Source organism: Talpa occidentalis, unplaced genomic scaffold (genome assembly GCF_014898055.3).
Source record: "Talpa occidentalis isolate TD23 unplaced genomic scaffold, MPIMG_talOcc4v2.1 talOcc4.10, whole genome shotgun sequence".
NCBI classification, from domain to species: domain Eukaryota; kingdom Metazoa; phylum Chordata; class Mammalia; order Eulipotyphla; family Talpidae; genus Talpa; species Talpa occidentalis.
This window is the reverse complement of record NW_023600993.1, coordinates 70256324-70271773: the sequence shown is the minus strand read 5'-3', so window position 1 is coordinate 70271773 and position 15450 is coordinate 70256324. Positions and strand designations below refer to the sequence as shown.

General features: G+C 41.4%; 1 protein-coding gene across 11 annotated transcripts in view; it reads left to right on the top strand.

Annotated features, from left to right (window-relative positions):
* The window catches only part of RIN2 (Ras and Rab interactor 2), a 219442-nt gene that overhangs the window by 166964 nt on the left and 37028 nt on the right, over positions 1–15450 (top strand). For all 11 annotated transcript variants that reach the window (XM_054696013.1, XM_037493976.2, XM_054696010.1 and 8 more), the window contains 3 exons: positions 6395–6587; positions 12516–12627; positions 15358–15430. In XM_054696013.1, the coding sequence (XP_054551988.1) occupies positions 6395–6587; positions 12516–12627; positions 15358–15430 (378 nt within the window). The remainder of the gene's footprint in view (positions 1–6394; positions 6588–12515; positions 12628–15357; positions 15431–15450) is intronic.

Sequence of the window (15450 nt, the reverse complement as noted above, 5' to 3'; positions counted from 1 at the left end):
CGCATCCTATACTCTGAAGAGCCTTAACTCAGGGTTGAACAGAGGATAACTGGTGGTGCATGGGCTGTCCCCCATGCAGCCTTCACCAGAGTGGGGAGAAATAGCCACTGGTCTTCTTCAAAGCCATGAGGGGCAGAGATGGTATTTGAGTTTTCCATTTGGGGGATATTCTATGATTTGCTCAGTGTCTTCACTTGGGTCTCACTGAATCCACATCTGATCTACATTTCTTTATGAAAACAAGCTTAGATGCTTGGAAATAGTAATAACTTTTTTTAAAAAAATGAGTTTATCTACTTAAAACTCAGTAAGATAGTATTTTCATATTCCATTTTCTACAAACTATTTTGAGTAATTTCAAACAATCCAGAAAAGTTGTGAAAATAATACTATTCACCTAAATTTACCAATTGTTGAAATTTTGCCATCCTTGCTTTTCCTCTCTCTATTTTTTTCCTTTCTTTTCTTTCTTCTCTTTTTGGACAGGAATAGGGCATCGACCATTTGATGCTTTCAAGCATTCTCATATGTTACCCCTAAATTCTTCAGTATGCATCTCCTAACAACATGAGCATTTTTCATAATCATACTAACCATAACCATAATAAATAACCATAGTAAAATAATCATATTCAGGACATATATATGTCAATAAAATATTACTTAATAAATGTCCATATTTAAATATGCCTAATTGTCTTTTATTTGCTTTATTAAATTCTGATGCCATTCTGTGATCAATTCTATGCACTCTGTATACTTACCACATCCCCTTATTTTCTCTTTACCTACAATAATTCCACAGCCTTAAAAATAAAAACTTTGTTGACTTTGGCATTTTTAAAGCGTTCAGTCAGACGTTTTGCAGAAAGTCACTGAATTTGAATTTGTCTTATTGCTTCCCTCCGTGTACATTTAGGTTAAACACATTATGGGGCAGGAAGACTTATAAGGGATTATCATCTACTCAGAACATCACATCTGAAGTCAGTTGTCTCATTTTTGGAGGTCTTAACATGAATCACTCGATTAAGATGGTATCTGCTAGCTTTCTCCATTGTCAGGGTACTGTTCTTATTGATAAGTAATCTGAGGGGCATCTTTTATGACTGAAAGTTCTGTTTCCTAAGTCTTTCACCTGAATATGTTAGCCTCCATTCATGATTCTTGCTTGTCTCAATTCTAAAGGTGTGTGGAGGTGATATTATTTAACTTTTTCACATTAGAAAGATAAAACTCAGGGCTTCCCTGGTGGCACAAGGTGTTACATCTCAGCACTGTCTACTGTCATCAGCCACTGCAGCGTGAGTTCGCTCCTCAGCCAGGGAGGTAACCCACATGGCGCAGCAGACCTCTCCTGGCTCACACGCTGCTCCCCTTAGCAGTGTATTTCAATCGATTTTCCTGTTCTACTCTCCACTCTGTCTCTGGTGAATCCTCTCACCCCCCACACCTCTGGCCTACACCCCACTTCTTGTTTGCATAAATAAATAAAAAATAAATCTTAAAAAAAAAAAAGAAGATAAAACTCAAAAAGAGACCTGACCATGTCTCACATACTGGCCATCCCATGGTGGCCATGTCAGCCTGAGAATTTCCTGAATTATATCACAGTGGTTTATACTTTAAAAGCCACTCATTCTTTACCGCCCACCTCCATCCCCCGATATTTGCATGCAGACATTTGTTTCAGGAATCACCAATTTCTGTTGGCCTTATCCAGATCTTGGGTGGACTTCTCTAGAAACAGAGCCTGAAACAGAGCCTGTGGTTGTTTATTTAATTTATTTTTGATTAATAAATACCATTGTTTTACATCCTTCCTAAATATTTTGATAATTTAGATTTCTCGCTTCTGGTGTGGTCACCATAGCTCTCCTACTACCAAAGCACCCATAGTCCTCCAATATAGTCTATTATGCTGGCCAATCTCCTCACCCCCTCCCTATTGTCACTCCTGTCCCTTCCTTCCCATCCCCTCTTGGATATATCAGATATATGGTCAGTCTGCATTCCCACGAGCAGTGTAAGAGGGTTCCTTTTTCTCCATCCTCTTACCAGCACTTGTTTCTGCTTTTTTTAAATAGAGGCCATTCTCACTAGTGTGAGGTGGTATCTCATTGTAGTTTTGATTTCTATTTCCCTGATGAGTGATAATGAACATTATTTCATGCGCCTGTTGGTCATCTGTATGTCTTATTTGAAGAAGTGCCTATTTAGCTTTTCTGTCCATTCATTGATTGGGTTGTTTTCTTTTTGTTGAATTTTATGAACTCTTTGTAGATCTTTGATACCAATCCCTTGTCAGATGTATGATGTGCAAATATTTTCTCCCTATCAGGGAGTGTCTTTCTGTTTTGGTTACTGTCTCTTTCACTGAACAGAAGTTTCTCAGTTTGATGTAGTCCCAGTTGTTTATATTCTCCTTTCTTTTCCTTGCTACTGGGGACAAATCTGTAAAGATAGTTCTGAAGTTTATGTCATGGAGTGTTTTGCCTATTTTTTCCTATGCATTTTATGGTTTTAGGCCTTACATCCATGTCTTTTATCCATTTTGAGGTGATTTTTATGTATGGTGTGAGATGTCAGTCTAGTTTCATTATTTTGGAAGTTGCAGTCCTGTTTTCCTGGCATCATTTATTGAAGAGGCTTTCCTTGTTGCATTGTATATGTTCATTCCTTTGTCATGGATTATTTGTCCATATGCATGTAGGGATTTTTTCTGGGCTCTCAATTCTATTCCTTTGGACTTTGTGTTTGTTTTTGTTCCAGTATCAGTCTGTTGTAATTATTATAGCTTTATAGTGTAGTTTAAAGTCTGAAAATGTAATGCCACCATTCCCCCCCTTTTTAGTCAGGAGAGCTTTGGCTGTTTGGGGGCTTCTGTGTTTCCATATGAATTTCAGTAATATTTCTTCCATTTTTTGGAAGCATGTCATTGAGATTTTTATTGGGATTTCAATGAATCTGTAAATTGTTTTGGGCAAGATGGCCATTTTGACAATGTTGACTCTTCCAACCCTTGAGCAGGGAATGTCTTTCCACTTCCTTGCATCTTCTATTTCTTTTACAATACTTACAGTTTTCCTTGTATAGGTATTTCACCTGCTTTCTTAGCTTTATTCCCAGGTATTTACTCTTTTTTAGGTGAGAATGTAAATGGGAATACTTTCTTAATTTCTCCTTCTACCTCATTGTTTGTGTATAGGAAAGCAACTGATTTTTATGTGTTGACTCTCTAACCTGCCATTTTGTTGGTTTATTACTTTAATTAGTTTTCTGTGGAGTCTTTAGAGTTCTCTATGTATATTATCACATCACCTGCAATTATGATAGTTTTACTTTTTTCCCAATTTGGTTTCCTTTCATATCTTTCTCTAGCCTAATTGCTTTATCTTGGATTTCTAATACTATGTTGAACAGTAGTGGTGATTGTGGACATCCTGAGACAGGGATTCTTTCACAGTGATTGAGAGAGGATTTCGGGAGCAGCCTGTAAAGAAGAGAAGAATACATGATGGGGTGGGGGAAGAAACCCAGGAAAAGATATGGGGCCAGCTGAAGTCTAGATCCAGCTTGATTCTATAGGGAGCTCTGAAGTCTGAACAGCACCCTAGGGTAACCCTATCTTGAGGTAGAGAAGTATATCATTAGCAGTGGGTCTGCTCCCAGGGAAGGGTATAACTTCCTGGGCATGTACAAGAGACGGGGGTTATCAGTGAGCCTTTGGCAGCAAATAATCACAGGCAGGGGCATAAGCGCCCCTTCTCACAAAGGGGATCTGGAATTTAGTTTTCTCTCATTAGTTCTTTCCTGAGGGTTGTCCCTGGTCAAAGCCAATTTATCTTATAATGTGCTATAAACCTCAAATGACTGACTAAATAAAGGTGTTAGCATAGTCATTTTAAAAAACAAGGTCTAATTTATGGTTGCTCCTTTATGAGGACCCATGAATCCTATTCACTGTCTTCCTGTCGAGGCACTGGTTTTTAAAGCTGAGGTCAGTTGTCAGAACAAAGACTTTTCAGCTTCTTAAAAAAACAATGGTGTCACAGGATGTGCCCCTCTAAGAAAGGAAGAGGTGTTAACATATTTATTTTCAAATGCACTTGAGTGTTAGGATTGCCATGTTGGAAACTGTACAATTTGGTCTTGGTAAAATATCACAAACTGGGATGACAGGGATGAGTGTTTATTTCAGTTCCAAGAATTCTTTCAGTGGCATGTAACCCACCCCACCCCTCAAGTACCAAACCACTAATTGAATCTGAGTCCAAGTGCACGTTTTGCACTTAGATATCATGCAAATGCTCCTTAGACTGGCAGCTTCAAAGACTGCTAGGAATACACAGTCTTGGACCCATCTCAGAACTGTAGAATCAGCCTCTGGGCCTGAAACCTGGCTCTGAGGTTTAACAACCCACAGGTGATTTCTCACACAGACTTCATGCTGATCCAAAACAATGGTTGTAAATTTGCACACTGGGATAGCCTGGGGAACTTAAAAAAATTCTAATGATGCTCTGTCCAACCTAAAATTGATTTACTTTATCTGAGGTGATGTCAGACCATCAAAACACTTTTAAATTCTTTAGAAAATTTTGATGGACAGCCAAGGTTGAGAATCACTGGTCTAAAATTTCCTTTTCTACTCTATGTGAAAGTAATGTTAACCCCCAACTTCATTTTGAGATACCTGGAGGCTGTGGAAAGACATTTGCAGAATGAGAAATTGGCCCTTTTTGGCACAGACTCTCTCATCCGGAAATCTGTAGCAATGTGAAAGGAATACTTTGACATATTAGAGAGGAAATGAAAGGTAAATGTTCAGTGGAAGCATGAGGTCCTTTGGATCTGTAGAAAGTCAAGAAGGTATGGGGAGAAGTTAAAATGGGGTTCTCTGACCAGTCCACATGTTATCATTGTGGGTGCTGTTACTGAGTCTTCATACCCAAAAAAGGACCTTGCTATTGATGTAGATACACTATCCCATATTCATGGCTTTATGTGTTACCTACAAAGTTGGATGAACACAGACCTCTTGAATTTTTAGTTCCACCATTTCATAGCTATTTGTAATTCTGGACAATAACAAGAAGTTATTTTCTTGTGCCTTAGTCTCCTCATTTGTTAAATGGGAATTACTCAAAAATTATGTTAGAATTGGTTACAGAAGCAACCAGTTGTTTTACTGAGTCATCATTCATATATCATACAATTGAAACTTTTAAAGTGTATGATTCAGTGATTTTGTTTCCAGTCACTTTGGGATTTTCACAGTGTTGTACAGCCATGCCCACATCTCATTCCAGAACATTTTCATGACCTCATAAAGAAACTGCATACTCATTAGCAATCACTACTCATCCTGAGCCCCTCCCCATTCCAGCCAACCACTAATCTTTCCATCTCTATGTTTTTGTCTATTATAGATGTTTCATATAAGTGGAGCTATACAATATGTGTCCTCTTGTATCTCTTCTTTCTCTGGGCTTGATGTTGTCAAAGTTCAATCTATAGAACAGATTAGTACTTCATTCATAAAAAGGATGAGTGAATGTTATGACTGAATAAAACTTCAGTGGATGGTTGTACCATGTTTTATTTCTCCATTCATTTGTTGTTGGATACTTAAGCTCTTTCTACTTTATGGTGATAAGGAATAATACCAAAATGATTTCATGAACAGCATATCACCATTCTACTATGAAGTATGTTTATAATATATTTATAATATAATTAATATTATATTTATAATATATTTATAATATTAGTAATAAAAATGCTTTGATATGTTAGAAAAAATGAAAACCAATTTATATGGGTACAAAATGAGTGTGCATGTGTGTGAGAGTGAATTAAAAACTGAGTTAGAAATAGAAGGTTGAGGGCCTCCCCGGTGGCGCAGCGGTTGAGCGCTGGGTTGCAAAGCTGCCTGCGGCCTCTGCGGCACCGGTTCGATCCCCGGCTGCTCCCCGGCTACTGGAGGAGGGTCCCACATGGCGCGCAGACCTCTCCTGCCGCCCACTGCTCCCCTCAGCAGTGTACTTCGGTCCTTCTGCCTGCTCTGTTCTCCGCTCTGGCTCTGGTGAATTCTCTCACCCTCCCGTGCTTCTGACTGTACCCAGTGCATGTATAAACCAAAAAAAAAAAAAAAAGAAATAGAAGGTTGAGTCTGTTGAATACTATTATACTCTGCTTAAAATTAGGGATTGGGAATGAACATGATGTCTGCCCTCAAAAAGCTTTCAGTCAATAGGTGAAAACAAATGTGTTTATGATCTCAAAATGGAGTATGTGCTTTAATAGACCTATGCTATGAGATGGTTGGGGGATCTCCCTTATAGGGAAATTGTGCCACAGCCATATGATTTGTGCCAATTCTCTCTCTTAGCATGATGAGACACAAGGATGATGGATATTCTGAGGAAAAGGATGTGAAGACCTGCCCCCGGGACTCTGGCTATGACAGCCTATCCAACAGGCTCAGCATTTTGGACCGACTTCTTCACACCTATCCCATATGGCTGCAACTGAGTCTGAGTGAGGAAGAGGCTGCAGAAGTCCTACAGTCCCAGCCTCCAGGGGTAAGACTCAGAATCACAAAGAAATAGGTTGAGGCAGGCAGGACTGCTACTTCCTTAAAGAGAAAGGTTGGAGTTCCAAAAGATTCTTCCCAGCTTATAGGGAGTGTAGTTCTCGGTGTATACCCGGGCTGCAATTTAGTGATTCTGGAAACTATGGTGGCCCAGAATAGGAGTGCTTTGCAATTTGTCTGTCTTCATCTGCTTGGTTACCATGCAAAGTCCAGAACTCAGCAAGATTACGATCTTTAGGTAATGAGAAGACACCACTGACCAGAGGTCCTGGCATGACTTCTTAATATTCAACATTGAGGATGAACTTGGTTGTAGAGTCCTTGGTTGCCCCTGTTGTTTGCCTTTCAACCTGATCCTGGGCACTCCCTCTGGTACAGCCATGCAACATGGAACCCAACCTTCAAAAGTTCTATCTCCATAGAACTGTCTACTCTGACTCTCAGTGGAATCCACTTTTACTTGTGCTTTCTCAATGGCTTTTCACACAGGTCAAATTCAGTTTCTTTAATCACTGCCTACTCAAGACCAGCCTCATCTTAATCAAGACCACACCACAAGTCTGTAGAAGTTCCTCAAAAAAATGTTATTCAATGATTAGTATACCTTGTACTAGTCAATGTGGTAGTTATTTGCCCTATGTAACTATCAAGTTTATATTAAGAAAATAAAATTTGAAATTTAGTTCTTCAGTTGCATAAGCTAAAAGTGGCTGGTGGCTACCATATTGGATATCATAGAATATTTCCATCATCATAGAAAGTTCTGTTGTACAATGCTTATGAACAATGTGTATTTCAAAAAATAGGATAAATGGCAATAAATCACAAATGAAGTGAGACTTGAAATAACACTCAACAAGAGAGAAAAACCAAGAAATATATGGAGAGGCAAGGAGAAAATTCCATCAGTAGCTGACTGATTAATTTTGTAACAAATGGGCACAAAAATAAACTTTGAGTTTCCTATCAGCCAGAACATGTCTGTTATCACTTGTTGACTTATAAGTGAGTCTTTGTTTCTCCCATGACAGAAACAGAGGACTAGAACCTCTGTTGGAACTTGCTTGGGGTGACTGGGCACAGTATTTGATCATTTGTGATGAATTCCTTGGCCAGAACACTGGGATGTTGCCTGTGTTTTGGGTTCTGTATGACCAGGATCCTCTTCTATGAGGCCCCCACTTTTTACAGGTTGATTGTCTACTCCTGCATTTCTGCAAATAATTCTAAATAGAGAGATTGTTATGTGGCTAGACAACAGTTCCCCTCCCTGCCTGGCTTCCCTTCTGGCACTGGGCACATTCATTCCTGGGGAGAACCGATGGGAAACAAGTCAGGAGGGATATTGTCTCCACCTACCTGATTCCTGGACCGGACTTGCCTGACGAGATGGGGCACGTTGAGGGTGGGGTGAGGACAGGAATACCGTGGGTCAGGAGAGGCCAAGGTAGACCAGGAGAAGTGACAGTGCTGCAGAGAGGGAAAAGGAGGTGGCTGAAAGTGTGTGAAGAAGGGAAATCTGAGGCCATTCCTGGTGGCATGGATCTTTGGGTGCCACCATCTTAATTAATCTACACCTAAGACAAGGGTCAGCAACCTTTCTCTCAAGGGCCAGGATATAAATATTTTTGGCTTTGGGAGCCTTTCAGTTTCTGTTACAACTGCTCAACTCTGCCATTGTAGTACAGACACATCTGAATAGGCACATTGTCATGCAGTGCAGCTCATTCATTTCAAAAGAACCCTTTATTTACATAAAAGTGGCAAGATGGATTTGGTCTGCAGGCCATACTTTGCCAACCTGTGATCTGAGTAGCAGACATTTAGGAAATAAAGCCTAGAGGTTGTACTCCCCTTTTAAACCAACCAACAGTTGCTTCCCAGCAGAGCTTTGAGTATTTACCTATTAGGATAGTATTTTGGAAGCATCTGCTTCAGTTTTAGGGTATACCACCAACACTGACCCCAAAACTGGCCACTATATGAATTCCATGGCTGCCTCCCACAGGTGCTGGGAAAAAAGGGGAAAAATAAAGAGGAAACCCAAAGGTCTTACTGTTTCACTCCTAATAAGATACCCAGTTCTCATTACCCTTAGCCCCTACCCCAAAAAAGTTTCTAGGAGACAGCAGAGAGAAGTGCAGATTAAGTGGAAAATCTAAAGATAGGTAGGGGAATGGAGGGCAAAGTGTCTCATTGCAGATGACAGAAAACTAGTTCAAGAGGGCCTCCCTGGTGGTGCAAGGGGTTAAGTCTCAGCACTACGAAGCTATCAGCAGTTTGATCCCTGGCCAAGAAGCCAACCCACATGGCGCAGCAGACCTCTCCTGTCTCACCCGTTGCTCCCTTCAGCAGTGTATGTCAGTCAATCCACCCGTTCTGCTCCCCACTCTCTCTCTGGTGAGTCATCTCACCCTCCTGCACCTCTGGCCTACACCCCAGCTCTTGTATGCCTAAACAAATAAAAATAAATATTTAAAAAAAAAAAGACAGTTCAAGAAACCGAACAAGGGGCCTCCCCGGTGACGCAACAGTTGAGTGCTGGGTTGTGAAGCTGCCCGCAGCCTCTGTAGTGCTGGTTCGATCCCCGGCTGCTCCCCGGCCACCGGAGGAGGGTCCCACATGGCGCGCAGACCTCTCCTGCCGCCCCTGCTCCCCTCAGCAGTGTACTTCGGTCCTTCTGCCTGCTCTGCTCCCTGCTCTGGCTCTGGTGAATTCTCTCACCCTCCCGCGCTTCTGACTGTACCCAGTGATTGTATAAATAAATTAAATAAATAAATAAATCTTAAAAAAAAAAAAGAAACAGAACAGGGGACTGTTGGTTGCTGTACCACACACTGCTGGGAGCACTGTTGAGCCTGCTGTCTAGGCAGTGGCCGGCCCTCCACGGAGTGAACTGTGAGAGAGTCCAGAATGGTGTACTGAGGTCAGCCATGGAAAGTTAGCTGGTTTAAAACACATCCCAAGATAATCTTAGGACCTGAAGCGATTTGTCAGAAAGTAAGGTGTGTCAGGAGTAAACAGACCTCCAGCCTTGGTGTTGACTTGGTGAACCTCAGAGCACTTGGGTCCACCTCCCAAACGCAGCAGCCACTTGTCAGCTCCAGCAAATTGTTGCCAGGCCTGGTTGGCAATATCACCTTGTTTTCCAAGAAAGAGAAGCTAAAAACTCAGATTTTAATGTAAAAAAAAACCAAAAAACCCAAAAACTTATTTTTTTTCACTGTCAGCAATAAATGCAATTTCTATGTTAAATATACCCAAGTCAAATTAGCCAGTGGATCCCCTATTCCCTACCTATGGTTTAGTCATGTTACCTGTGTTTTCAATATAAGTTTCATCAGCCAAGATGCCCATGGAACATAGTGGTTAGAGGGCATGTAACAGGAGCTTTGAAACAAATCACCAAATTCCACACAGCTTTCCATGGTGGTTGGACCAGTTTGCACTCCCACCAGCAGTGCAGGAGAGTTCCTTTTTCTCCACATCCTCGCCAACATTTGTTGTTGCTAGTTTTTTTAATATGTGCCATTCTCACTGGTATAAGATGGTATCTCATTGTGGTTTTGATTTGCATTCCCCTTATTATAAGTGCTGTTGAACATTTTTTTTGTTTGTTTGTTTTTTTTTTTTTGTTTTTATACATGCACTGGGTACAGTCAGAAGCGCGGGAGGGTGAGAGAATTCACCAGAGCCAGAGCGGGGAGCAGAGCAGGCAGAAGGACCGAAGTACACTGCTGAGGGGAGCAGCGGGTGGCAGGAGAGGTCTGCGCGCCAGGTGGGACCCTCCTCCAGTGGCCGGGGAGCAGCCGGGGATCGAACCGGCGTGCGGGCAGCTTCGCAACCCAGCGCTCAACCGCTGCGCCACCGGGGAGGCCCGCTGTTGAACATTTTTTCATATGCCTGTTGGCCATTTGCATTTCCTCTTTGGAAAGAAGTTTCTTTTTAGCTCTTCTGCCCATTTTTTGACTGGATTATTTTCTTCTTTTTTTTTTTTTTTTTTTGAGTCTTATCAGCTCTTTGTAGAATTTTGTGATTGGTCCTTTATCATTAGTGTTGTTGTGCAAAAATTTTCTCCCATTCAATGGGTATCTCTTTGTTGTGGTTACTGTCTCTTTTGCTGTGCAGAAGCTCTTTAATTTGATGTAGTCCCAGCTGTTTATCTTTGCCTTCACTATCACTGCTTTGGGTGATGTGTCTTTAAAGATGTTACTGAGGTGTATGTCATGTAGTGTTTTGCTTATATTTCCTTCTATATATTTTATGATTTCATGTCTTATGTCTAGTTCTTTTTTTTTTTTAAGAATTTTTTTTCCTAGTTAGAGGTTTTTTTTTTTTTTAAAGATTTATTTATTCATTTATACAAGCACTGGGCACAGTCAGAAGCACGGGAGCGTGAGAGAATTCACCAGAGCCAGAGTGGGGAGCAGAGCAGGCAGAAGGACCGAAGTACACTTCTGAGGGGAACAGCAGGCAGCAGGAGAGGTCTGCGCGCCATGCGGGACCCTCGTTGGTGGCCGGGAATCAAACCCGGGCTGCAGAGGCTGCGGACAGCCTCACAGCCCAGCGCTCAACCGCTGAGCCACCAAGGAGGCCCCTTATGTCTAGTTCTTTAATCCATTTTGAGTTGGTTTTTGTGCATCGTGTGAGATAGCAGTCAAGATTCATTCTTTTGAATGTAGCGACCCAGTTTTCCCAGCACCATTCATTGAACAAACTTTCTTTGCTTCATTGCATATTCTTTGCTCTTTTGTCAAAGACTAGTTGACTGCAAATCTGTGGGTTAAAGATGGAGCTTCCATATAATCCAGCAATTCCACTCCTACATATTTACCCAAAGGACACAGAAACATTAATTCCAAAGGGCACCTGCACCCTTACGTTTATAGCAGCACTATTTACAATAGCTAAGCTATGGAAACAACCCAAATGCCCAAAAATAGATGACTGGATCAAGAAGATGTGGTACATATACACCATGGAATATTACTCAGCAATCAAAAAAGATAAACTCATGCAATTTGCAGCAACATGGATGGAGCTAGAAGGGATCATGCTCAGTGAAATAAGCCAGAAAGAAAAAGAAAAATACCAGATGGTCTCACTCATAGCAGGAATTTAGAAAACCTAAATAAAGAACCACGAAAAAGACTAATTATAATAAAGTGAAAATCAAAATCAACAAGCAACTATAAACCAGAGACACACTACAGAGGAAGGAGGAGGGAGTAAGATTAAAATGGGGTGGGGGGGTCTCCCTGGTGGCATAGGCGGTTGAGCGCCACGTTGTGAAGCTGTTCACAGCCTCTGCAGTGCAGGTTCAATCCCGGCCAGCCGGCAAGAATCCCACATGGCGTGGCAGACCTCTCCTGTCTTGCCCACTGCTCCCCTCAGCAGTGTATTTTAGTCAGTCTGCCTGTTCTGCTCCCCACTCTGTCTCTGGTGAATCCTCTCACCCTCTTGCGCCTCTGGCCTGTACCCTGCCTCTTGTATGAATAAAATAAATCTTTAAAAAAAGGGGGGGGGTTGGGAATTGTATGGGGACTATAACCAAGATGAAAATGCATACATTGTGCAAAAATGAAAAATTATGTAAAAAATATATAAAATTTAAAAAATAATAATAAATTATTAAAATTTTTTTTTTTTAAATCACCAAACTGAAAATGCTTATGCAGATTGGGGGAGCTCTTAGCCTCATGGAGAAAGTTTGTCAAAGGGAAAGTAGAATTCTTTTTGGAGCCAGTTATCGAAGGAGGCTCTCTGGCTGCACGCAGCTCACCTTCTCTGGCATGTGAGTGTCCTACGCTGAGCCTTGCTGTTCATTTATGAAGGTGTCTCTGTTCCTGAATACTGTGGGGTGTTTGGAAATTGTATATCCGGGTTTCTAAACTTGAATATCTTTTCCCTCTACTAGATCTTCCTGGTTCGTAAATCTACCAAAATGCAGAAGAAAGTCCTCTCCCTTCGCCTGCCATGTGAATTTGGAACCCCACTTAAGGAATTTGCCATAAAGGAAAGCACATACAGTAAGTGGTGGTTGGCTTGTTAGACCCTGGTTATGTGAGGACCTCGGTTTCCCACACAAGTGGAAATGGAAAAAACCTATCCTTTGAGACAGACAGATATGGGCCTGAGTCTAGGCATGTTACTTATTCACTGAATGGCTGGGCAGGTTACCTACTTTAGGAACCTCAGTTTTCCTTGTATAATGGGGTAGTAGTGACCTCGGTGAGTTGTTAACAGTTTAATTAAACAACATATGTTCAATGTTGGCAGCCCACTGCTTGGCATATTGTAGGAACCTAATAGAGGCTGGCTTCTTCACCCCTTCTTGGTTAAGTAGAGTGTGGCTTCCAGATTTGCTGATGAGGTAGCTGTAGGGCAGACTGCTGCAATCCAGACTCTCCATGGGACCTGGCGTTAAAGCCTGTGTCTGCACATCTTTGTGGATGTGTTCCCTCCAGGCAATCACTGTTTAGTCTTCTATGAAATGCAGCTAATCAGAGGCTGAAGTTTTAAAGGGAGAGTGGTCCCTGTTCAATAGTGTTGGCTTTCTTTCCACTATTCTGGTCACTGAAAATGTGAAGTGTCAGGGGGGCAAGTTTTAAATTAAAAACAAGAAACACACAGTTCGTATAGACTGCTAGATTTCCAGAAAGGATGGGAAGATGGCTCTGCACCGCAAGAAGAAGACTTTTTTGAAATTGTCGCTTAGCAAGCCGTGGTATGAAGGCCATGAGAAATGAGTTTGGAAGCTTGTCGACTGCCTCAGCAACAAGGCTGAGACCAGTCTCAAGGATTCTCACTTGCTCTCTGATTTCAATCTAAACAAGCCTTCCTGCATTTGAAGAAACTGAAGGTATTGAGAATAATTTAGGAGCAGATAGACATGTGATTATACTCGGACTGGAGTACAAAGTTTTGCTGAACCAAATGGCCTTTAATTAAATCTGGAGAAGACACTTCTCGGAGAGGTAAAATCAGCCAGTCCCTCAAGTTGGGTTATAAACACAGGTTCTGATATGTTCCTCTTCTGGGTCTCCTAAGGTCTTAGACGCCAGGAAAAAAATCCCACTTTCTAAGCCACAGGAACAGTTGTTGAATCTGACCAGTGATTTGCCTCAGTTTTTTATATTTGGAGGAACCAGAAAATAGATTTGAAACCTGCCATTTAAAGATAATGAATTAAACATTAAGTCAAAAAAAAGACAATTTTGAGTTGGCTTTTAAAAGCCCACTAGCCAAGAAGTGACAGATCTAACTGGTTTTTAAATGTCTTCTAATAGCCTAAGTTAAACACGTTAGTCTCTTCCTCCCCTTCCCACTGTTAAGTGGGATAAGTACAGTTAGTGTTTGTGAGCGCCTTCTTGGTATTGGTTGGAGGTCCTTCCCATCTGAGGGTTTTCCCTTCCTATTTTGTCACAACCTCTCTCAATTCCCAAATCCTCTTCAGTTAAGTAAAGGTGGTTGAAAGCCCTAGCCTGAGCAAAGCATTAAGCCTGGCTCTAAGTAGTTACCACGAACCTCCATGGTGGCCCCTTCTGGGCCAGAGGCTGTCTTCTCTATGAATTGAGGTGGATTGGAAGAGAAAGGAACTGGCATAAAAACATAAATATTTAGTTATAACACCTGGACAATCATATACTACTTTCACACAAATTATTCCATATTTTAAAACTTCAGATTCCACTACTGCCCTTCTAGGAGACAAGGAAAGTACTATTGTTGTCCATTTTACAGATGAAAAAATCAAGGTTCAGAGAAGTTAGCCTAACCAAACTCAGCTCCCTCCTACTTAAATGAATAATTTGTGGTACATGTGTGTGCTTCTGTTTGTGTGTGTCTGTCTGTCCCTCATAATATACGTGTAGAGGCATAGGTATGTTCCAGGGTGCTATAGAGATACTAAATAAGCAAGCTAATACAAAATATGTAAAGCAAAACAGAAGATGTATGGAGTTTACAAAAGGAGGAAATATCTGCTTGAGGAAATGAAGAAATCTTCACAAAACTGAGGATACTGGAATGTTTTGGAAAGAATGACAGCATAGTAGCATCTTGGCAAAGATGTTGTAAGTAGTGGTTAGCAAATACATCATTATTTCAGGTCATACCGCTCATAGCTCCCCTCTCAGGAAGAGGCACAAAATGGTACCCCTTCTTGCCAGAACACTTGTTCTCATTAGGAGACTTGTACAAGTGTACAAGTGATTGTCATGGTGGGGGCATTTTAGCTACTGGTTCTTGATACTGAATTGAACCAAAAGCTGATTCATGGGAACCTTGTGTTATTCTCCTAGTTTTTCATTTCTTCTGCCTGGTGTCCTTGCCGGAAGTTTAGGCAAAGAAGAATGTGGCCCAGGAGGGCTATGCTAGAAGGGTCAGGAGCAGTGCGGCCTCCTATTCCCCTAGACCTGCTGATGGTCTCTCACTGCAGCCAGACTGGTTTCTGATCTCAGCCCAACTTTGTGTTCTGAATTTAAAAAAAAAAAAAAAAAAAGATGGTTGTGCAATTCCAGTCTATGCTGGTCTGTTTACCAAACACTGGAGCATGTGCTCTGAATGAGTCAGGGGTTGAACTCCTAGGCCATTAACTATTTACTGGGCTGTTTCTGACTGACATATGTTCTTCTGTCAGCTGGCTCTAATAATTGGCATAGTTTGTTTGAGACGGCCCTACACACAGGAGAAGCCCCTTCCTTTCTCAGAATGTGCTCAGAGACATTCAGCTGGTCTCCAAAATCTCTTTTTTCCAGCCTTTTCCCTGGAAGGCTCAGGAATCAGTTTTGCGGATTTATTCCGACTCATTGCTTTCTACTGCATCAGCAGGTAAGGCCTCTTCATCTCTT